Source organism: Thunnus maccoyii, chromosome 19 (genome assembly GCF_910596095.1).
Source record: "Thunnus maccoyii chromosome 19, fThuMac1.1, whole genome shotgun sequence".
In the NCBI taxonomy this organism is placed as follows: Eukaryota; Metazoa; Chordata; class Actinopteri; order Scombriformes; family Scombridae; genus Thunnus; species Thunnus maccoyii.
In genome coordinates, this window is record NC_056551.1 from 29,581,509 (window position 1) to 29,605,295 (window position 23,787).

The 23,787-nt window shown below is 42.2% G+C and overlaps 2 protein-coding genes across 6 annotated transcripts; one reads left to right on the forward strand and one right to left on the reverse strand.

The window, feature by feature from the left end:
- The first annotated feature begins 1,580 nt into the window (after positions 1 to 1,580).
- Positions 1,581 to 19,722, forward strand: pisd (phosphatidylserine decarboxylase). Of its 3 annotated transcripts, XM_042395299.1 has the most exons (9): positions 1,581 to 1,661; positions 3,740 to 3,783; positions 4,077 to 4,213; positions 12,394 to 12,528; positions 12,828 to 12,929; positions 14,761 to 14,884; positions 18,200 to 18,343; positions 18,433 to 18,593; positions 19,168 to 19,722. In XM_042395299.1, the coding sequence occupies exons 1-9, from the start codon at positions 1,609 to 1,611 to the stop codon at positions 19,435 to 19,437; spliced, it is 1,170 nt and encodes a 389-aa protein (XP_042251233.1). In that variant the 5' UTR covers positions 1,581 to 1,608; the 3' UTR covers positions 19,438 to 19,722. The 3 variants fall into 3 exon arrangements, with proteins under 3 accessions (XP_042251233.1, XP_042251234.1, XP_042251232.1); XM_042395300.1 differs by lacking the exons at positions 1,581 to 1,661; positions 3,740 to 3,783; positions 4,077 to 4,213 and adding exons at positions 5,999 to 6,045; positions 11,936 to 12,080; XM_042395298.1 differs by lacking the exons at positions 1,581 to 1,661; positions 3,740 to 3,783; positions 4,077 to 4,213 and adding exons at positions 6,043 to 6,221; positions 11,936 to 12,080.
- A 614-nt stretch (positions 19,723 to 20,336) lies between these two features.
- On the reverse strand, positions 20,337 to 22,169 carry rnf224 (ring finger protein 224). 3 transcript variants are annotated; one of them, XM_042395830.1, is made up of 3 exons: positions 22,064 to 22,169; positions 21,320 to 21,565; positions 20,337 to 20,751 (listed from the first exon to the last, which is right to left on the reverse strand). In XM_042395830.1, exons 2-3 carry the CDS (start codon positions 21,557 to 21,559, stop codon positions 20,416 to 20,418), a joined length of 576 nt encoding a protein of 191 aa, XP_042251764.1. In that variant the 5' UTR covers positions 21,560 to 21,565; positions 22,064 to 22,169; the 3' UTR covers positions 20,337 to 20,415. The 3 variants fall into 3 exon arrangements, with proteins under 3 accessions (XP_042251764.1, XP_042251762.1, XP_042251763.1); XM_042395828.1 differs by having other exon boundaries at positions 21,284 to 21,565; XM_042395829.1 differs by lacking the exon at positions 22,064 to 22,169 and having other exon boundaries at positions 21,284 to 21,912.
- Between the last annotated feature and the right edge of the window lie 1,618 nt (positions 22,170 to 23,787).

The following is a 23,787-nucleotide window of genomic DNA, read 5'->3' on the forward strand; positions in this document are numbered from 1 at the left end:
TGGGCAGCAGGGTGGTCTATGGGGACGATGGTTTTTGGGCAGCAGGGTGGTCTATGGGGACGATGGTTTTTGGGCAGCAGGGTGGTCTATGGGGACAATGGTTTTTGGGCAGCAGGGTGGTCTATGGGGACGATGGTTTACGGGCAGCGGGGTGGTCTATGGGGACGATGGTTTTTGGGCAGCAGGGTGGTCTATGGGGACGATGGTTTTTGGGCAGCGGGGTGGTCTATGGGGACGATGGTTTTCGGGCAGCAGGGGGATTTTTCATTGCAGTACCGCGAGTGACCACTGGGAAGAATTGGCTGCAAGGCTAAGCAGCAGCTTCCAGCTCTTATTATACATCCATTGATGATACCTAACAACAGGTAAGTAAGCTAGTTGGCTAACCTGATGATTGCCAGTTACACAGACAAGACTTTATAATTATTACTGTACATCTTGTTTTAAAGCTTGCTATAATGTGACTGATATAATTTAGTAAGTCAGTCAGCTGTAAACTGTAAACATCAGACTCCGATCAGGACTTCTTACTGGCACTGGAGCTACTGAGTTGAAAATATATTAGAGTCACAGTTAAAGTTGTGTCTTTTTAAAGGAACTACATCACTGATTACTGCCGGCTGTGTAGCTAGCATTCATCAAGGTAGCCAACTAGCTTAGTTAGCTATTGCACACATGGCAGACGTTAGCGAGAATCCTACCAACATACTGCAAGCTCATAACGTCCAACTGAACAGTAAACAGACATACATAAAGATTCATAACACTAGGTATGTAACCAGCATTGTTCCAGTGCTCTCCCAGTAACTGATAATACCAGCAATCAGACTGGAGACTAAACAACCAATCAGGAATTAGTTACTTCAGTTGTTTAACTGTAAACAGCCACAGAGCAGAGATGTTGAGAAGGGAAGTAAAACTGAGTGAAAAAGGTTAGAATTAGTGGATAATAACAAACATGGAAATACATGTATTTACATTTGTTTGCTCATATTAAGTTATTATTATTATTTCTGTGCTAATTATATTTTATTTTCTTGCAAAAAAAAAAGAAAATATTTTTTCTCTGCTCAAAATGTTCCTTTGTTTGCTCAGAAATTAGACACAAATATATGTGAACTCCATAAGACTGGAGCCGGTCTGAGTTCAGCTTCTGGTCGCTCTAACAGGAGCTTATAAGGGTCATGTGGTTATATATATATATATATATATATATATATATATATATATATATATATATATATATATATAGTGTGAGTCCTGGAGCAGGTGAGCCGACTGTCAATGGCAGACATCAAAGCTACTATAAGTCTTTAAAGCTTATTAACGGAGCAATAATTTCCAAAACGACCAGCAACCCTAACCTGACCCCTAACCCCTAACACCTAACCCTGACCCTAACCCTGACCCTGACCCTGGTCCTGGTCCTGGTCCTGACCCTGGTTAAAGGGTCTGACCGTCCAGATTGAGACCAGGATGCCGCGTGTTTCTAGAGAGACGTTCAGACTGAACGGAGTCCGTTGGAGCTGCGTTTACCTGACAGACTGAACTCAGGGTCGGAGTTTACCCATACGCACAACGTCCTGACGTCACTTCCGCAAACAAAAGATGGCGGCGGCCTTGCGGAGGGTGTGCAGCGGACTGACCGCGCGCGGCTGCAGGTATTTTATTTATCTTCACTTTAAAACTGAAAACATCAAAGCGAACAGCTGGACACGAGGGAGTGACGTGTTACGGGCCGCGTGGCTGAAACGTAATGACAGCGTCAGCGTGACGTTGTACGGTAACTTATGTGACGCAGTGACTGTTCAGTTTGTATTAAATTATCTATAACGTGTCTGTTGAACATGACGTCACACGGGTGATCCGTTTGCGAATCACGGTGTTGAAGGTTTCGGCTCAGGTGACGTCAGCCAGATGTTTGAGAGTTACCTGTGTGTGTCACGTGGACAGATGAAGTTCACAGGTGTTTCGGTTTAACTGGTGGTTGAATGAACTGGTGATATTCGTCTGCATCAGGCTGGTAGGTGACTGTGACGATGCCTGTTCAATACACTGCAAACATCAGCAGCATTCAGTCGCTGCTGGTATTACGTCATGAATCTGACGTCACGTCGACTTGAGACCTGTTTCCTCTTTCATACAGTCTGAGGTATGTCTGTGTTCATGTGGAGTTAGCTGCTAGCTGGGTTAGCATAACGCCCAGTTTAACATGTGTAATGTTTTGCACCATCGATCATGTTTTATATTGAAGGCTTCAGACTTTCATCTCTCTCATCACATCAATATATTCACATGATTCAGCGCGCGCATTCATCCATATTACACACGACTGTTCACTTTCATTTAGCAAATAGTGACAGAAACTGGATAATGTGACCACAAGTGTAAAAACCAAAATCACTACGAGGTTACAATAGTCGATATAAGTTCAGTGAACATGTTTTTGAAAGTCTGTCTGTGGATGTAACTCTGACTGATGTTGTGCTGCTGATGCTCTCTTATAGCACCTACTATTAGTTCTCACTATAGAGATTCATTCTGAAATGATGTTTGTCTGTTTAGTTTGTTCAGTGAGCTGATGTTAAAGAAAGGAGGCTGCAAACGTCAATAAATCATTAACCAAATGTTCTTGTTGTCAGTGTCATATATCTATAATTATCTATATATATCTGATGATGAACAGTTTATACTTTCATCCTGTAACATACAGAGTCTGTTTACACCCTGACTGATGTCAGTATAGATTATATATTATATATTATATGTTATATATTATATGTTATATATTATATGTTGCACCGTACAGCATCATATTGTAGCTACAATAAGACCAGTTCACTGCGTTCAGGTTTTATTATTGTGACGCTGTCTTCTTCTTCCTCGCTGTCTTCTTCTTCCTCGCTGTCTTCTTCTTCCTCGCTGTCTTCGTGGTCTGACGTCACTTCCTTTGGGACATTTTTATGAGATGCTGTTTGACTCCAGCTTGTTTTTACGTGAGCAGACAGTGATCAGTGAACAGTGATCAGTGAACAGTGAACAGTGATCGGTGAACAGTGATCAGTGAACAGTGAGCAATGAACAGTGAACAGTGAACAGTGAGCAGTGAACAGTGAGCAATGAACAGTGAACAGTGATCAGTGAACAGTGATCAGTGAACAGTGATCGGTGAACGGTGATCGGTGAACGGTGATCAGTGAACAGTGATCGGTGAACGGTGAACGGTGATTGGTGAACAGTGAACAGTGAGCAATGAACAGTGGACAGTGAACAGTGAGCAATGAACAGTGAACAGTGATCAGTGAACAGTGAACAGTGAACAGTGAGCAATGAACAGTGAACAGTGATCGGTGAACGGTGATCGGTGAACGGTGATCAGTGAACAGTGATCAGTGAACAGTGATCGGTGAACGGTGATTGGTGAACAGTGATCAGTGAACAGTGAGCAATGAACAGTGAACAGTGAGCAATGAACAGTGAACAGTGAGCAGTGAACAGTGAACAGTGAACAGTGACAGATGAAGCAACGTGTTTCTAACGATGAGCTGCAGCAGTGAAGTGATCAGACAGTTTATTTCCTGCCTCTATCAGCAGTTAAACCGCCACCGGACTGATGTAAACACCTGACAGCAGGTAGAACAGCTGATCAGCTGATCAGCTGACTGATACACACTGACGATCAGCTGAATATATTCAATCATGGAAAGTATTGATGACTCTTCATCTCTGTGTTTTTCAGAGTTCCTCCTCTGAGCTGCAGCCAGCAGCGTCTGCTGAACACAGGTGAGTCACTGCACCTGCTCTGCAGCCGTTTCCATAGCGACACCATCAGCTGGAGTGATGTCATCAGGCAGTGTGGCAGCAGCATCGATCATGTTAGATCAGATCCTGATCAATAAGATCATCAGATCAATCATAGACTTTATTCTGTCAATATTATTATTTGATATGAATGGTTCTGCAGCAGCAGACGGACCAATCAGCTGCAACATTCATCATAAATACCAGATCAATAAGTTGATTGATCAGTCAGTCAGTCAGATGTTTGGACCAATCGGCTCTCTCTCTGTCCTCAGGTCGCGGCTTCCTGCCCCGCCCCCGGCCCCTCCCCCTCCTGGTGGTGACAGGTGGCGGTTACCTTGGTTACCAGCACTACAGGAGGAAGGACCAACAGGAAGATGGAGCCCCGCCTCCTCTGGCCACTCCCACACAGGTAGGAGACGACTCACCTGTCTCCTCCTGCTTCCTCTTCTTCCTCTTCTCCTTCCTCTTTTTCTCCTTCCTCTTCCTCTTCTTGCTCTCCTGCTTCCTCTTCTTCTTTTCCTTCCTCTTCCTCCTTCTCCTTCTCCTTCTTCCTCATCTTCCTCTTCTTCCTCTCCTTCTTCCTCTCCTTCTTCCTCTTCTTCTTTTCCTTCCTCTTCCTCCTCTCCTTCTCCTTCTTCCTCTTCTTCTTTTCCTTCCTCTTCCTCCTTCTCCTTCTCCTTCTTCCTCATCTTCCTCTTCTTCCTCTTCTTCCTCTCCTTCTTCCTCTTCTCCTTCGTCTTCCTCTTCATTTGGGGACGTCATCTTGACTTTTGGCAAACAGTGATCAATATTTTTCACCATTTCCTGATATTTTATGGACCAAACAATTTATTGATTAGTGGAGAAAATAATGGACAGATTCATCAAAAATGAAAATAATTGTTAGTCGCGGCTCTAAAGTTCAGTAAATCAGTACTATATTATATATATATATATATATATATATATATATATGTATGTATACCGTAATATAAGAAGTATATAAACATGTATAAACGTGTGTACTGTAGTATTCTGTAGTTTTCTGTAGTATTCTGTAGTTTTCTGTAGTATTATTCTGTAGTATTCTGTAGTATTCTGTAGTTTTCTGTAGTAGTATTCTGTAGTATTCTGTAGTATTCTGTAGTTTTCTGTAGTATTATTCTGTATTATTCTGTGGTATTCTGTAGTATTCTGTAGTTTTCTGTAGTAGTATTCTGTAGTATTCTGTAGTATTCTGTAGTTTTCTGTAGTATTATTCTGTAGTATTCTGTAGTATTCTGTAGTTTTCTGTAGTTTTCTGTAGTATTCTCTCAGCACAGGTGGGTGAAAGGTCACAGTGATGTCACAGCGTCACAGTGATGATGTCACACAGACCGGTCACTCTGCCACATCGGTGCATCATTCAGGCCCCGCCCCCTCTCCTCGCTGCCTCTACTGCCTCCTGATTGGTCGACTCCCTGAGGACATGGTGTGATTGATCAATCAGTAACCAGGCAGGAGAGAAGGAGGCTCTGATTGGACAAAAAATAAACAGGAGAGAGATTATTTATTTATTGATTTGTTTTTATTGATTTAAAAAGTTTTACATTTAAAAAACAAATTAGTTTGTAGATAAAAGATTCTGAACATAATTAATAATAATAATAAAGATAATTAATAAAATGAGATAATACATAAACATTATTCATGTGTCACATATTTCACATCTGGATTTAATATTAATACTTATTTAATACTAAACTACTTGTATTAATAAATCATTGATAATTTATTTGAAATATAATAATCTAATTATATTAAATAATTCTAAAAATTAAATCATTTTAATGTTCTAATGTTGTAACATTATAAGAATATAAAGAATAATAATTAATATTTAATTGATAAATAAATTTAATGATTTTGAAATATTGATCAAATTAAATGTTTAGAATTTATTATTTTAAAAATGTTTAAATTAGAAGATGTTTATCTAAATTATAATCTAAAGCAACTCTATCAGTTTATAAACACAGACAGGATGGGGGGGGGGGGGGGCTGCAGTATTAACCCCCCCTCGCTTTAACAGACGGGGGAGGGGGGAGGGGGGGGCGGAGCTCTCTAGTATTAACCCCCCCTCCCCCCCCTCCTCTCCCTCAGCTGCTCTTCCTCTTCGGTCCCCCCTCCTCTCCCTCAGTCCTCTCAGTCGTCGCTCAGCTGTTTCTTCGTCTCCGTGAGAACCGTCAGGATGTGTCGGCGACCGTCTCGTTCGCCTTCATGGTGAGGTTCTTCTCTCAGCGCCGCGGCGGCGGCGGCGGCGGCGGCCGGCGTCAGGAGCGCGACCTGCTGCGGCAGGTGAGGCGGCGGCAGCAGCGCGCGACTGACGGCGAGCGAGAGGGCGAGAGAGACAGAGGAGGAGGACGAGGGGTGAGACCGCGAACCGCAGCACGATTCAGGTGGGAGAGAAGAAGTTTTAGAAAAGATGGAAAGATTTCAGAAAGAGGCCGGAAGTTCAAGTTAGAGATGTAAAATCTGAAAATGACGTGACGACAGGAAACAGGAAATAAATAATAATAATAATAAAGAGAAGAAGAAGAGATCAGAGAGGAGATGTCAAAAGCTTTTATAGTTTTCAGAAACATCTGAAAACTACGACATTTCTGACCGAGCAGAAGAAGAAAAGTAAAGATTAAAGATTAATAAAGTCAGAGGAGTAAATGTGAATAAATGACGTGAAGATAAAATAAAGAAAGAAACAAACAGACGAGTTTCAGGCTGAAAGAGGAAGATCTGACCCTAACCCTGAAATGAAGAAGAGGAGGTAGAAATAAAGAGCAGATGATCCTGCGTGCTGATTGGCTGATTCTCAGTAAAGTGTTTAAAGTTTAAACCTGTCAGTAAACAGCAGGTGAGAGGGCGAGAGACACCAGAGAGAGAGAGAGTGACCCAGTTAGCAGGTGGGGGGGGGGGGGGGGGGGGGGGGTGTTAGAGGGGATTACTGTGTGTGTGTGAGTGTGGTTTCTATGGTGACAGCTAGCTTAGCAGGTCAGCTATTTTAGCTTTAGCCTAGCTCAGCCTGCGTTAGCCTATTTCCAGTTTATCCTGTGCTAACCTGCTAACCCCGTTAGCAGCAGATAGAAACAAACAGAGAGGAGAGGTGATGATGATGATGATGATGATGATGATGGTGATGAGCAGTGCAGCATCGTGCTGTCAGGTGTCACATGACTCATCATAAATAACTTGTAGTCTTTATGTTGTTTCTCTTTCTGACTGGATTCAGAAGCAGTTGGATGTTTTCTGTCTCACAGTTTTCAAGTCAAGTTAGTTTTTATTTTCACATCCTGAAATCAGCAGAGGAAGAAGTATTCAGATCCTTTACTGCAGGAGAAGAAGTGACTGATTTATTATTATATATGACATAAATCTGTTTTCAGTTTTTGGACTTTTTATGAAAATAATCCAAAGAGCTGACGTCACACAAAGAAGTAAATAAATAATAAAATATCAGTTTTGTATGATAAAAATAAAACATCTGGACAGAATTAAATTTGAATGAATAAAATCAGTTTTTATATTTTATCTGAAAATAAATTAATCAGTAAAATCATAAACTAATTCAGATTTTGATGATGATGATGATTAGTTTTCTGTATAGATGAGTCTTAGATATCGTTTTTTAAACATGAGTTAATCAAGTTTTTTCTTTTATTTAAGGGGTTTTTTTGGGTTGGGGGTGTTTTTTTGCCTTTATTGGACATTCACAGTGAAGTTGACGACAGGAAACGAGGGAAGAGAGATTGTATGACATGCAGCAAAGGTTGCTGCTGGAGTCGAACTGACGTTACCGCTGTGCAGTAACCATTCAGCCACCAGGATGCTCCAAAAAACAAGTTTTTAAGAATAATAGAGTGAGGACTGAATACATGACAACAAAAAATAGTCTTCCATATTTGTTCCAACATGAATTGATGAGCAATCATACAGAAACTGAAATAAAAATATATGAAAACTAATGAAAAGTGTTTGTCTGTTAGCGTGTTAGCAATCCTGCTAGCTTCACTTTAGCTTTGCTGTTTAGCTGTGTTAGCATCTGTGCTGCATTGGTGTTCGCTCCTCCCTCCTCCCTCTGCACACACAAACACAAGCCCGGCCCCACCCCCCCCCCATACCTTTCCACACCCACCTGTGTTTCTTTTTGTTTTAACCTTTGTCCTGTTTCGATGGTCTTGACTTAGAGACTTGTTGCTCTTGACTTTGGGACTTGTTGCTCTTGACTTTGGGACTTGTTGCTCTTGACTTTGGGACTTGTTGCTCTTGACTTTGGGACTTGTTGCTCTTGACTTTGAGACTTGTTGCTCTTGACTCTGGGACTTGTTGCTCTTGACTCTGGGACTTGTTGCTCTTGACTTAGAGACTTGTTGCTCTTGACTTTGGGACTTGTTGCTCTTGACTTTGGGACTTGTTGCTCTTGACTTTGGGACTTGTTGCTCTTGACTTTGGGACTTGTTGCTCTTGACTTTGGGACTTGTTGCTCTTGACTCTGGGACTTGTTGCTCTTGACTTTGAGACTTGTTGCTCTTGACTTAGAGACTTGTTGCTCTTGACTTTGGGACTTGTTGCTCTTGACTTTGGGACTTGTTGCTCTTGACTTTGGGACTTGTTGCTCTTGACTTTGAGACTTGTTGCTCTTGACTCTGGGACTTGTTGCTCTTGACTCTGGGACTTGTTGCTCTTGACTTAGAGACTTGTTGCTCTTGACTTTGGGACTTGTTGCTCTTGACTTAGAGACTTGTTGCTCTTGACTTAGAGACTTGTTGCTCTTGACTTAGAGACTTGTTGCTCTTGACTTTGAGACTTGTTGCTCTTGACTCTGGGACTTGTTGCTCTTGACTCTGGGACTTGTTGCTCTTGACTTAGAGACTTGTTGCTCTTGACTTTGGGACTTGTTGCTCTTGACTTTGGGACTTGTTGCTCTTGACTTTGAGACTTGTTGCTCTTGACTTAGAGACTTGTTGCTCTTGACTTTGGGACTTGATGCTCTTGACTTAGAGACTTGTTGCTCTTGACTTAGAGACTTGTTGCTCTTGACTTTGAGACTTGTTGCTCTTGACTTTGGGACTTGTTGCTCTTGACTTTGGGACTTGTTGCTCTTGACTTTAGGACTTGTTGCTCTTGACTTTGGGACTTGTTGCTCTTGACTTTGGGACTTGTTGCTCTTGACTTTAGGACTTGTTGCTCTTGACTTTGGGACTTGTTGCTCTTGACTTTGGGACTTGTTGCTCTTGACTTTGGGACTTGTTGCTCTTGACTTTGAGACTTGTTGCTCTTGACTTTGAGACTTGTTGCTCTTGACTTTGAGACTTGTTGCTCTTGACTTTGGGACTTGTTGCTCTTCACTTTGAGACTTGTTGCTCTTCACTTTGAGACTTGTTGCTCTTCACTTTGAGACTTGTTGCTCTTGACTTTGAGACTTGTTGCTCTTCACTTTGAGACTTGTTGCTCTTGACTTTGAGACTTGTTGCTCTTGACTTTGGGACTTGTTGCTGTTGACTTTGAGACTTGTTGCTCTTGACTTGGGGACTTGTTGCTCTTGACTTTGAGACTTGTTGCTCTTGACTTTGGGACTTGTTGCTCTTGACTTTGAGACTTGTTGCTCTTGACTTTGGGACTTGTTGCTGTTGACTTAGAGACTTGTTGCTCTTGACTTTGGGACTTGTTGCTCTTGACTTTGAGACTTGTTGCTCTTGACTTTGGGACTTGTTGCTCTTGACTTTGAGACTTGTTGCTCTTGACTTTGGGACTTGTTGCTGTTGACTTAGAGACTTGTTGCTCTTGACTTTGGGACTTGTTGCTCTTGACTTAGAGACTTGTTGCTCTTGACTTTGGGACTTGTTGCTCTTCACTTTGAGACTTGTTGCTCTTGACTTTGAGACTTGTTGCTCTTGACTTTGAGACTTGTTGCTCTTGACTTTAGGACTTGTTGCTCTTGACTTTGGGACTTGTTGCTCTTGACTTTGAGACTTGTTGCTCTTGACTTTAGGACTTGTTGCTCTTGACTTTAGGACTTGTTGCTCTTGACTTTGAGACTTGTTGCTCTTGACTTTGAGACTTGTTGCTCTTGACTTTGAGACTTGTTGCTCTTGACTTTAGGACTTGTTGCTCTTGACTTTGAGACTTGTTGCTCTTGACTTTGGGACTTGTTGCTCTTGACTTTGGGACTTGTTGCTGTTGACTTTGAGACTTGTTGCTCTTGACTTGGGGACTTGTTGCTCTTGACTTTGAGACTTGTTGCTCTTGACTTTGGGACTTGTTGCTGTTGACTTAGAGACTTGTTGCTCTTGACTTTAGGACTTGTTGCTCTTGACTTTGAGACTTGTTGCTCTTGACTTTGGGACTTGTTGCTCTTGACTTTGAGACTTGTTGCTCTTGACTTTGGGACTTGTTGCTGTTGACTTAGAGACTTGTTGCTCTTGACTTTGGGACTTGTTGCTCTTCACTTTGAGACTTGTTGCTCTTGACTTTGGGACTTGTTGCTCTTGACTTGGGGACTTGTTGCTCTTGAGACTTGTTGCTCTTCACTTTGAGACTTGTTGCTCTTGACTTTGGGACTTGTTGCTCTTGACTTTGAGACTTGTTGCTCTTGACTTTGGGACTTGTTGCTCTTGACTTTGAGACTTGTTGCTCTTGACTTTAGGACTTGTTGCTCTTGACTTTGGGACTTGTTGCTCTTGACTTTGAGACTTGTTGCTCTTGACTTTGAGACTTGTTGCTCTTGACTTTAGGACTTGTTGCTCTTGACTTTAGGACTTGTTGCTCTTGACTTTAGGACTTGTTGCTCTTGACTTTGGGACTTGTTGCTCTTGACTTTGAGACTTGTTGCTCTTGACTTTAGGACTTGCTGCTCTTGACTTTGAGACTTGTTGCTCTTGACTTTGAGACTTGTTGCTCTTGACTTTGAGACTTGTTGCTCTTGACTTTAGGACTTGTTGCTCTTGACTTTGGGACTTGTTGCTCTTGACTTTGAGACTTGTTGCTCTTGACTTTAGGACTTGTTGCTCTTGACTTTAGGACTTGTTGCTCTTGACTTTGAGACTTGTTGCTCTTGACTTTGAGACTTGTTGCTCTTGACTTTGAGACTTGTTGCTCTTGACTTTAGGACTTGTTGCTCTTGACTTTGAGACTTGTTGCTCTTGACTTTGGGACTTGTTGCTCTTGACTTTGGGACTTGTTGCTGTTGACTTTGAGACTTGTTGCTCTTGACTTGGGGACTTGTTGCTCTTGACTTTGAGACTTGTTGCTCTTGACTTTGGGACTTGTTGCTGTTGACTTAGAGACTTGTTGCTCTTGACTTTAGGACTTGTTGCTCTTGACTTTGAGACTTGTTGCTCTTGACTTTGGGACTTGTTGCTCTTGACTTTGAGACTTGTTGCTCTTGACTTTGGGACTTGTTGCTGTTGACTTAGAGACTTGTTGCTCTTGACTTTGGGACTTGTTGCTCTTCACTTTGAGACTTGTTGCTCTTGACTTTGGGACTTGTTGCTCTTGACTTGGGGACTTGTTGCTCTTGAGACTTGTTGCTCTTCACTTTGAGACTTGTTGCTCTTGACTTTGGGACTTGTTGCTCTTGACTTTGAGACTTGTTGCTCTTGACTTTGGGACTTGTTGCTCTTGACTTTGAGACTTGTTGCTCTTGACTTTAGGACTTGTTGCTCTTGACTTTGGGACTTGTTGCTCTTGACTTTGAGACTTGTTGCTCTTGACTTTGAGACTTGTTGCTCTTGACTTTAGGACTTGTTGCTCTTGACTTTAGGACTTGTTGCTCTTGACTTTAGGACTTGTTGCTCTTGACTTTGGGACTTGTTGCTCTTGACTTTGAGACTTGTTGCTCTTGACTTTAGGACTTGCTGCTCTTGACTTTGAGACTTGTTGCTCTTGACTTTGGGACTTGTTGCTCTTGACTTTGAGACTTGTTGCTCTTGACTTTGAGACTTGTTGCTCTTGACTTTGGGACTTGTTGCTCTTCACTTTGAGACTTGTTGCTCTTGACTTTGAGACTTGTTGCCCTAGTTTGTGTGCATTTCTCCTTCCCCTCCGTCATGTTTCAGATCAAGTCCTCCTCCATCCTGGTTGTTTCCCTCCTCACATGAAATCTCATTATCATAATTAGGCTGCAGGTGCCTCGTTTGGCTCTCCGTCGCCGTCTGAACGCGCTCAGTGGCGGTGTATGTCGCCCCGCTCCTTGGCGTCGTCGGCCAATCGCCTTCCTCTGCTACGCCCTGTCTGTCAGTGCTCTGCGGCCGCTGGCCAATCGGGTAAGAGCGGCTGCCGACTGGCTTCTGATTGGACGAAGGGAAACAGGGAGGGAGGGAATGAATGGATAAACTCTTCTTCGTCATGCTCATTAACTTCCTCCTCTTTTCGTTCTTCCTTTCCTCTTCTTTCTTCTGCCTTACCTTTTTCTTGTACCTCCTCTGTTCTTGTCTTTCCTCTCCATCATCTGTGAGAACTCCTCTCTTCTTATTCCTCAGTCTATAAACTGTAAATGTATCCAATAGTAAAATATAAAAGTGATCGTGTTGAACCGAGAGAATCACTACAGCTGCTGTGTGGGTGTTTGCCCTGCAGGTGGCGTTGTATCGCTCCTTCCCAACCCGCCTCCTGTCTCGGGCCTGGGGGCGTCTGAACGGGGTGGAACTCCCCACATGGCTCAGAAAACCCATCTACTCGCTCTACATCTGGACCTTCGGAGTCAACATGCAGGTGAGGACCCACGTTTACTCTGATCGATCTCTCTGTTATTGATCTTTGTAAACGATCGAAAGTCACATCAGATCAATCATTAACAGTAATCAATCATTCATAGCAATCAGTCAGTAGTTTCACAGCAGGACATTCAGCTGATGTTTAATGTTTCAGATACATTTAATCAATATCAGATAATCAGCACCCAATCGATATTAAAGCACTCTGATATATTTTACATATATTAAAGATGTGATCAAGTTTTGATCTTTTGTTGATTGTTTATATTTCTTCTTCCTGTCTCTGTCATCCAATAGGAGGCAGCGGTGGAGGACTTACATCACTACAGGAATCTGGGAGAATTTTTCCGTCGCCGTCTCAAACCTGCAGTGAGACCTCTCTGCTCCTCCTCCTGCCTGGTAACTCCTCCTCCTCTCTAAACTGTTCTCCATTTTGTCTCTAAACTGTCCTCCATTTGGAGAAATTGAACAAAGCTCCAAACAGAACAAGCTCTGATCGAGACCAAAGGAGATCGCGGTCGGTTGGTGAATGTTTCTGAAACTTTGTTTTGGAGTTTGATTCGGATTGAAGTGGTTGTCAGGCTGTTGTCAGGCTTTGTTGGAGCTGAGCACTTCCTGGTTTCACTCTCTGAGTTTCAATAGGAGGGTCGCTGATGAGGGTCTCACACCCTCTATTGTTGCCTTGCTGTGAAAATCCGAAAGGGGCGTGTTCAGCCGTGATACTTCCTGGTATTTAAACACACAAGCTGCACTGTAGCGTCAGCAGAGGCATCAGTCTACCTGTGCGAGGACACCAACTGGTTAGTCCTTTTCTACTCTCCACTCCAGTCTGCAGCTGCCAGCTAACAGGGCCACACTGTCCTCATTCTACTGAGACTGCACTCCTGTCGGTTATGGCCTCACTGCGCTCAGCTAGAGCTGCTGGTCAGTCCTCAGCTCTTTTGCTGCTGGATCTGTCAGCTGCCTTTGACACAGTCAACCACCAAATCCTCCTCTCCACACTCACTGAGCTTGGTGTCTCAGGATCTGCCCTCCGCTGGTTCATGTCCTACCTGTCAGGGAGATATTTTAGAGCATCTTGGGGGGGAAAAGTGTCCAAATCGCCCAGCTTATCCACAGAGGTTCCTCAAGGGTCAGTGCTTGGTCCACTTCTTTTCTCTATATACGCCACCTCACTTGGTGCAATCATCTGCTCCCGTGGTTTATCATACCATTGCTATGCTGACGATACCCAGCTCTTCCTGTCGTTCCCGCCGGAAGACCACACAGTCTCGGCTTGGATCTCGTCATGCCTTGCCGATACATCAGCATGGATGAAAGAACGTCACCTTCAACTCAGCCTCACTAAGACCGAGCTCCTATTCATCGCAGCCAGTCCCTCCATACAACAAAACATCAGCGTCCAGCACAAATCAACCAACTCATGCCCACAAAGTCTGCCTGACATTTGGATGTCATGATCGATGATCAGTACAACATCGATGTCCTGTACAACATTAGGACCCTTTCTGTCTGAGCACGCAGCACAACTCCTGGTCCAGGCTCTCGTAATATCACGCATCAACTACTGCAGCTCCTTACTGGCAGGCCTCCCCGCATGTACGTTCAAACCTCTGCAGATGATCCAGAACGCGACGGCGCATCTGGTCTTCAACCAGCCCAAAACAGCACATCTCCCTGCTTTTCATCTCCCTCCACTGGCTCCCAGTTGCTGCCTGCATCAAATTCAAAACTCTGACACTCGCTTACAGAACAGCCACTAAAACAGCTCCTGCCTACCTGAACCCCCTCATTCAGGTCTACACTCCCTCCCGCCCACTACGCTCTGCCAATGAAAGGCGCCTGGTACCACAACAGGACCCTAAGTCACCAGATAGACTCTTCTCCTCTGTAGTTCCCCGGTGGTGGAACGAGTTACCAAACTCTGTTTGATCCGCAGAGTCCCTCTCAATCTTTAAGAAAAGACTAAAGACTAGTTCTTTCATCAACACCTCTGCACCTGATGGACTGAAGGAAATAAATAAATAAATCATTGCCTCTGTGCTCTGCCTGTTGGCAACTACTTCCTGTTGGACTCAAACTTAGCTTCATAGCACTTACTCGTGTTCTTTCAAGACTAGATCCCTGCTGGTGTTGTATCAGCTCTCAGATGTACATCGCTTTGGATTAAATTGTCTGCTAAATTAAATTGTAAATTGTCTATAAACTGCCCGCCATTTTGTCTGGGCAGATCTCTCCAGCTGACGGGAAGATCCTTCACTTCGGTCAGGTGAAGAACTCTGAGGTGGAGCAAGTGAAGGGGGTCACCTACAGTCTGGAGAACTTCCTGGGTCCACAGCAAGGGCAGAGCAACGGTAAGACCACACCCACCCCACCCCGACCCATATGACATAACAAATTAATTTAAAATCTGTCAAAGACATTGACACAGGTGGACACGAGTTCATCTGTTTCAACAAATTAAAGGCTGAAGAATTACTTGTTCAGGACTTGGACATGACCATGAACATGTTGGACTTGAATGGGACTTGCTGGACATGACTTGGACTTACCTGTGTTGACTTCGGACTCGTCAGATGTGACTTGTTAAACGTGTCTCTGTTTAGACTCGTTATATGTGACTTGTTAAACGTGTCTCTGTGTTTAGACTCGTCAGATGTGACTTGTTAAACGTGTCTCTGTGTTTAGATTCGTCGGATGTGACTTGTTAAACGTGTCTCTGTGTTTAGACTCGTCAGATGTGACTTGTTAAACGTGTCTCTGTGTTTAGACTCGTTAGATGTGACTTTTTAAACGTGTCTGTGTTTAGACTCGTCGGATGTGACTTGTTAAACGTGTCTCTGTGTTTAGACTCGTTAGATGTGACTTGTTAAACGTGTCTGTGTTTAGACTCGTTAGATGTGACTTGTTAAACGTGTCTCTGTGTTTAGACTCGTTAGATGTGACTTGTTAAACGTGTCTCTGTGTTTAGACTCGTCGGATGTGACTTGTTAAACGTGTCTCTGTTTAGACTCGTCGGATGTGACTTGTTAAACGTGTCTCTGTGTTTAGACTCGTCGGATGTGACTTGTTAAACGTGTCTCTGTTTAGACTCGTCGGATGTGACTTGTTAAACGTGTCTCTGTGTTTAGACCCGTCAGATGTGACTTGTTAAACGTGTCTCTGTGTTTAGACTCGTCAGATGTGACTTGTTAAACGTGTCTCTGTGTTTAGACTCGTTAGATGTGACTTGTTAAACGTGTCTCTGTGTTTAGACTCGTCAGATGTGACTTGTTAAACGTGTCTCTGTGTTTAGACTCGTCGGATGTGACTTGTTAAACGTGTCTCTGTGTTTAGACCCGTCAGATGTGACTTGTTAAACGTGTCTCTGTGTTTAGACCCGTCAGATGTGACTTGTTAAACGTGTCTCTGTGTTTAGACCCGTCAGATGTGACTTGTTAAACGTGTCTCTGTGTTTAGACTCGTCGGATGTGACTTGTTAAACGTGTCTCTGTGTTTAGACTCGTCGGATGTGACTTGTTAAACGTGTCTCTGTGTTTAGACTCGTTAGATGTGACTTGTTAAACGTGTCTCTGTGTTTAGACTCGTCGGATGTGACTTGTTAAACGTGTCTCTGTTTAGACTCGTCGGATGTGACTTGTTAAACGTGTCTCTGTGTTTAGACCCGTCAGATGTGACTTGTTAAACGTGTCTCTGTGTTTAGACTCGTCAGATGTGACTTGTTAAACGTGTCTCTGTGTTTAGATTCATCAGATGTGACTTGTTAAACGTGTCTCTGTGTTTAGACTCGTCGGATGTGACTTGTTAAACGTGTCTCTGTGTTTAGACTCGTCGGATGTGACTTGTTAAACGTGTCTCTGTGTTTAGACTCGTCGGATGTGACTTGTTAAACGTGTCTCTGTGTTTAGACTCGTCAGATGTGACTTGTTAAACGTGTCTCTGTTTAGACTCGTCGGATGTGACTTGTTAAACGTGTCTCTGTGTTTAGACTCGTCGGATGTGACTTGTTAAACGTGTCTCTGTGTTTAGACCCGTCAGATGTGACTTGTTAAACGTGTCTCTGTGTTTAGACTCGTCAGATGTGACTTGTTAAACGTGTCTCTGTGTTTAGACTCGTCGGATGTGACTTGTTAAACGTGTCTCTGTGTTTAGACCCGTCAGATGTGACTTGTTAAACGTGTCTCTGTGTTTAGACCCGTCAGATGTGACTTGTTAAACGTGTCTCTGTGTTTAGACTCGTCGGATGTGACTTGTTAAACGTGTCTCTGTGTTTAGATTCGTCAGATGTGACTTGTTAAACGTGTCTCTGTGTTTAGACTCGTCGGATGTGACTTGTTAAACGTGTCTCTGTGTTTAGATTCATCAGATGTGACTTGTTAAACGTGTCTCTGTGTTTAGACTCGTCAGATGTGACTTGTTAAACGTGTCTCTGTGTTTAGACCTGTTGGATGTGACTTGTTAAACGTGTCTCTGTGTTTAGACTTGTTGGATGTGACTTGTTAAACGTGTCTCTGTGTTTAGACCTGTTGGATGTGACTTGTTAAACGTGTCTCTGTGTTTAGACTCGTCAGATGTGACTTGTTAAACGTGTCTCTGTGTTTAGACTCGTCAGATGTGACTTGTTAAACGTGTCTCTGTGTTTAGACCTGTTGGATGTGACTTGTTAAACGTGTCTCTGTGTTTAGACTTGTTGGATGTGACTTGTTAAACGTGTCTCTGTGTTTAGACCTGTTGGATGTGACTTGTTAAACGTGTCTCTGTGTTTAGACTCGTCAGATGTGACTTGTTAAACGTGTCTCTGTGTTTAGACCTGTTGGATGTGACTTGTTAAACGTGTCTCTGTGTTTAGACTTGTCGGATGTGACTTGTTAAACGTGTCTCTGTGTTTAGACCTGTAGGATGTGACTTGTTAAACGTGTCTCTGTGTTTAGACTCGTCAGATGTGACTTGTTAAACGTGTCTCTGTGTTTAGACTCGTCAGATGTGACTTGTTAAACGTGTCTCTGTGTTTAGACCTGTCAGATGTGACTTGTTAAACGTGTCTCTGTGTTTAGACTCGTCAGATGTGACTTGTTAAACGTGTCTCTGTGTTTAGACTCGTCAGATGTGACTTGTTAAACGTGTCTCTGTGTTTAGACTCGTCAGATGTGACTTGTTAAACGTGTCTCTGTGTTTAGACTCGTCAGATGTGACTTGTTAAACGTGTCTCTGTGTTTAGACCTGTTGGATGTGACTTGTTAAACGTGTCTCTGTGTTTAGACTTGTTGGATGTGACTTGTTAAACGTGTCTCTGTGTTTAGACCTGTTGGATGTGACTTGTTAAACGTGTCTCTGTGTTTAGACTCGTCAGATGTGACTTGTTAAACGTGTCTCTGTGTTTAGACCTGTTGGATGTGACTTGTTAAACGTGTCTCTGTGTTTAGACTCGTCAGATGTGACTTGTTAAATGTGTCTCTGTGTTTAGACTCGTCAGATGTGACTTGTTAAACGTGTCTCTGTGTTTAGACCTGTCAGATGTGACTTGTTAAACGTGTCTCTGTGTTTAGACTCGTCAGATGTGACTTGTTAAACGTGTCTCTGTGTTTAGACTCGTCAGATGTGACTTGTTAAACGTGTCTCTGTGTTTAGACTCGTCGGATGTGACTTGTTAAACGTGTCTCTGTGTTTAGACTCGTCGTCGTCCTTCAGAGACCACCTCCTATCGAGTCCTGATAACGAGCTCTTCCACGTGGTGGTCTACCTGGCTCCAGGTGATTATCACTGCTTCCATTCGCCGGCAGACTGGAGGGTGGAGCTGCGACGACACTTCCCAGGTGAGATTCTGCTCGGCTCACCTGTTCACGTGTCAGCTTTCTGCTCCGTACCTGGGCTTCATCTCTCTCTCTCTGTCTGTCCTCGTTAGGCTCGTTAATGTCAGTGAATCCGGGCGTAGCTCGTTGGGTCAAAGAGCTCTTCGTCCTTAATGAGCGTGTGGCACTCACCGGCCAATGGCAGCACGGCTTCTTCTCGTTAACGGCGGTCGGAGCCACAAACGTCGGTTCCATTCGGGTTTACTTTGACCAGGTGACTCGATTTCATTCATTTTGCTTTTAATTAAAGATGATTGTTGATCATTCTTACTTTTTCTGTTTTATTAAGTGTTTTTTAAAGTTCAGCAGCATATTTTCAAGTGCGCTTCTTTTTTCTTTCATGTATTTTAAACTTAATCTTTTAAAATAATTATAAAGTTTTAGGATTTTTAAGGAAATTGTGAGGTATTTTATCGGCCGTTATTTTTAAAAATACATTAATATATTCATCAGTTAGCAGCAGTTTCACTCTATTTTTATTCAGTTTTATTTTAAAGAATATTTGTATTTACTTTTAATATTTTCAGTATGTTTTGTTAATGTTTTTGTTTTCAAAATCATCATTACATTTTATATTAAAGTCGATATTGTATAACTTTGTAGTTTATTTACATTTTACTGGTATTTTAGTTGAAGTGATGTCAGCTGTAGTAGTTTCATTAATTAATTAATGATAAATATATGTAATATCTTTAATTCTGATTATTTTTAACAGTGTAGTCGATCATTTCTGTCGTTATAAATAAATCAGTTAATTAATATCTGTCATATTTTCTACACATCCTCAGGAGCTGCAGACAAACGCTCCTCGCTACAACAAAGGCTCCTTTCACGACCGCAGTTACGTTGCCATTGGCGACCAGGTGTCGAAAGCGGGAGGTGAAGGGGGCGTGGTCTCCGTTGATGCAGGGGGCGTGGCCTTAGAGAAGGGGGAGGCGGTGGGGGAGTTTAACCTGGGCTCCACCATCGTTCTGCTGTTTGAAGCGCCGAAAGACTTCAGCTTCAGCCTGCAGCCGGGACAACGAATCAGAGTCGGCGAGGGGCTCGGCAGCCTCTGATTGGCTGAGCTGCAGACTCAGGGGAGGGGCCTGATATCCAGAAATAGTTGAAGACGTTGTGGATAAATGCCTCTGTGACAAGGAAGCTCTGGAGGACACAATGACAAGGACTCAAACTCCCAGAATGCCTTGTGCCAAACTTTCTCTCACTCTCTGTTTCTATTCTTTGTCTCTGTCGATCGCCCAGAAATTGAACCGACTGCAAAACTGTAAAAATACATTTTTCATAAATTTAAAATCATTTACACGAAGTGAAATAAAAAGTTCCTCCGTCCACTGAAACTATTAAGTTTGAATGTTTGAAGCTTTATTGTTCTCTTTTAAAGTCATTTGAACCAATCAGAGCTCTCTGAGCTGCTGATTGGTGGAAATTCACCAGGAGGCCCATGATTGGTCAGAAAGTGAAACATTAATATTAACATGCATTCATTTCAACTTAAATATCTTTTGTTGTCAAATTTTTTCAGGTTCAAAACTGACCTGTATTTGAGGTTTTCAGCCCACCCCCATCTTAGCCCCGCCCCATTATAGCCCCGCCCACACTAGCCCCGCCCTGCCTCAGCCCCGCCCCCATTAACACTTGAATGCTGTTTTTTTGTTTTTGTTTTGTTCTCTACTTTTGTAAAATATGTAATTATGAATAAATATTTTTTCCATTTTTCTCAGTAGCTTTGTCGTCATTTCAGTTTATACAGGTTTAATATTAATAGTTAAATAATATTTAATGCTTTTTATTTTAATAATTTCACACTTTTTTCATCTTTTTTAATTTAATTTGAACAGATTTTTAGAATCTAGAATCAATTAATTTGATTTCTTTCATATTAAAATATTTTAATCGTTCTTCCTCAGAACTCAAACAGTCGGACACATCACATTTTTTTCATGATGTTTTAATATTGTAAAGTTTTGTCATCAGTCAGAATAAATTTACCAACATGAGAGAATAACTAAAGTCAGCACACTCATTGGTTAGTGTTAGCCCCGCCCCGGACAGCAGAACCAGCAGCATAGCCAATAGGATGGTGGCGTGCAGCAGTTTCCATAACGATGGAAGCGCGGTTCAGCCAGACCTCCGTGAGACCATCCGTCGTCAGCAACCTCCTTTCCCAGCCACAGCTTCCCGTCCTGGGCTGCGCCGCCGCCGCCGGCCCCCTCCCTGCGGCTGGAGCTCCAGGAGGACGAGGAGCAGGAGGAGGTACAGGTCTGCTGGGCTTTCACCCCCAGGAAGGAGGCCAGGTCCAGGTCCAGACCTGCTGCTCCTCCTCTGGGCCGGGGGGTGCTCTGTCTACACTGGGGACACGGGATCCACACCTGGGGGGGTTTGGGGGGGGGGGGGTGAAGAGAAGCTGTTTTCAGTCTACTGCTTTCATCTCTACTCTTTAAATTCAGAGAGTAAGATTCAGAGTCTAAGATTCTTCTCTTCAGCTCATTTTATCACCTTTGCTTTAACTCGCATGTCAACGTTAACCCAACGGAAAGTAACTCGGTACAATTACTCAAGTACTGTATTTACATACAGTTTTGAGGTACTTGTACTTTACTTCAGTATTTCCATGTGATGCTACTTTCTACATTTCAGAGGGAAATATTGTACTTTCTACTCCACTACATTTATTTGACAGCTTTAGTTACTTTTCAGATCACATTTTTACATAAAATAACACAACAAGAGTTTAAATTATCTGCATTATTTTTACGTTGCTGTGTTGGTACTTTTACTGCAGTAGAGTATATCAGAGTACTTCCTCCACTGCAGTCTACTTCCTGTTCTTTATCTTCAGCTGCTTTAACTGTGTAAACATCAGCTAACAGTTTCTCAGAGACTCGACATGTCCCGGCTGACCTCTCCTTCTGAAGTGTTGATGATGTCATCAGTCACCTGTTCGTTGATGACCGTGTCCAGTCTCTTCAGACACGCCTGGCAGAAGGCGTGACCACAGTGCAGTCGCCGTGGCAATCGCGTCGCCAGGTCGTAGCTGCCAAAGCACACAATGCACACCAGGTCCTGCCTCCTCAGTGACATCATGGTCTCCACGGCAACAGTGGAGGGAGCAGGAGTGGGGAGGGGTTCCTCTTCCTCCTTCCCTTCTTCTTCTTCTTTTTTTCTGCTGTCCGACATTTTGCTCTTAAAGGATGACAGAAGAAAAGTTTCTGGTCAGGATGACGTCCTCATGTAACAACCAATCATAGTTCAGATCAGTGCCACACTGGAACCACACTGTTAGCATGTCAGGCTGACTAGCTGATAGCTTTAGCTTCAGTCTGTTAGCTTTAGCTTCAGTCTGTTAGCATGTGTAGTTTCCAGAGAATATTTAAGACTCTTTTACAGAGTTCATATTTAATGAGTTCTCATATTAAATTAGCTCTCATATTTGATGAGTTCTCATATTGAATCTGTTGTTTTCACTCATGGAGTTAGCATTAGCATTAGCATTGTTAGCTCGCTGGCTGCAGACGAAGATTTATGAGAAGCTGCTTTTGTTTGTTTTAAAAATTATGAGTTTTTAATGCAATTTTGCAGAATCATGTGACCTGAATGTGTGAAAACAGGAAGATTGACAGGTTAGCAACAGTAACTAAGGGGGCGGGGCTTACCTAAGAGTAAAAATAAACAGGAACATACCTGAATGTGACACCTGCGTATTCTACATCACAGCTTCTCTTCTTCTCTTTGTTATTTACACTTCTCTACTTCTTCTCTTGTTCTTTTTCTATCCTCTTGTAGTGTCATTCATTTCTTCTCATCTTTCACTTCCTCATCTGTTCTGTTTTTCTTCTTCTCTTCTTGTCTTCCAGCTCTCTCTCCTCTCTCTTTCTCTTTCACTCCTCTGTCTGTTTTATCTCTTCTTCTCTGCTTTTCTTTCTTCTTTTTGTTTTTTCTCTCGTTCTCACGATCCTCCTTTTCTTTTCTTGTCTTTTCTTCTATTTCATTATTTCCTCCTCCTCTTCATTCCCTCTCTTGTCTTTTATTCCAGTTTTTGTCCTTGTTCTTCTTCTTTTGTCCTTTATTTTCTTCTCTTTGTTTCTTTTCTTTCTTCGTCTTTCTTGTTTTTCTCACGTCTCCTCTTTATTTTTTATCTCTTCTTCTCTTGAGTTTCTTTTCCTCTCTCGTCGTTCATTCTGTCTTTTCTTGTTTTCTGTTCTTTCGTTCTCGTCGTTCTGCCTCAGACACAGAGAGAGAGAGAGAGAGAGAGAGAGAGAGAGAGAGAGTCTTCATCAATAATTCAGCTTTACTCAGCTGACAGACTGTTTACATTTATTTGTATGAAAGGAAACATTAACAACCTGTTTATAAATCAATACATCATATTTAATTATGTGAATAATAATAATTTCAAATTTAAATATTCACATGAATCCAGTCAGAGATAAAACAAATGATGATTTATATAAGTGAGATGTATTAACAAAAACAAAATAACATGAAATGAAAATAAATGTAGGAAAACAATAAACTGTAATAAAAAAAACTATCAATAAAATCAGTCTGTCAGGTGTATTTAATGTATAAAATAAATATCTGTGCAACATATAAATATTAGATGGTTAAAGTGACATTAAAGTCAAATCAACAACAAATAAATCTGATTACAAATCTTATTTTAACTTTATAATAAAAATATGAAAATGCATTAAAAACATTGACAAACCAACAAACTAACCTGTAACCTGACCAGCCAATAGAAAGTGGAGCTGGTCTCAGGTTTCTATTGGCCGCTGGTGTCAGCCTATCAGGTTACAGCTCACTGCTGAATGGCTGTGGTTGCCTAGCAACAGAGACACAGACACAGAGAGAAGAGTAAAACTACATTTATATCAGATTTTTATTTAAATATTCATTCTATTTAATCTGGAGGTTAGTTTGGAAATTAATATGGAGGTTAATCTGGAGGTTAATCTGGAGGTTAATGTTAAAATTAATGTTAAAATTAATCTGGAGGTTAGTCTGGAGACTAATCTGGAGGTTAATCTGGAAATTAGTGTGGAGGCTAATCTGGAGGTTAATGTTAAAATTAATCTGGAAATTAGTCTGGAGGTTAGTCTGGATGTTAATCTGGAGGTTAATCTGGGAATTAAACTGGAGGTTAATGTTAAAATTAATCTGGAGGTTAGTCTGGAGGTTAGTCTGGAGGTTAATCTGGAGGTTAGTCTGGATGTTAGTCTGGAGGTTAATCTGGAGGTTAATCTGGGAATTAAACTGGAGGTTAGTCTGGAGGTTAAAATCTGAAAATTAAACTGGAGGTTAGTCTGGAGGTTAGTCTGGAGGCTAATCTGGAGATTAATGTTAAAATTAATATGGAGGTTAGTCTGGAGGCTAATCTGGACGTTAGTCTGGAGGTTAATCTG

Bases quoted from the DNA above. Each gene is read 5' to 3' on its own strand.
- pisd (XM_042395298.1), top strand. From the start codon at position 6,043: ATGGTGAGGTTCTTCTCTCAGCGCCGCGGCGGCGGCGGCGGCGGCGGC. The intron at 6,222-11,935 runs GTGGGAGAGAAG...TATCATAATTAG, and splicing joins CGAACCGCAGCACGATTCAG to GCTGCAGGTGCCTCGTTTGG. The intron at 12,081-12,393 runs GTAAGAGCGGCT...TTTGCCCTGCAG, and splicing joins TGCGGCCGCTGGCCAATCGG to GTGGCGTTGTATCGCTCCTT.
- rnf224 (XM_042395828.1), bottom strand. From the start codon at position 21,559: ATGTCGGACAGCAGAAAAAAAGAAGAAGAAGAAGGGAAGGAGGAAGAG. The intron at 20,752-21,283 runs GTCAGCCGGGAC...AAACCCCCCCAG, and splicing joins TCAACACTTCAGAAGGAGAG to GTGTGGATCCCGTGTCCCCA.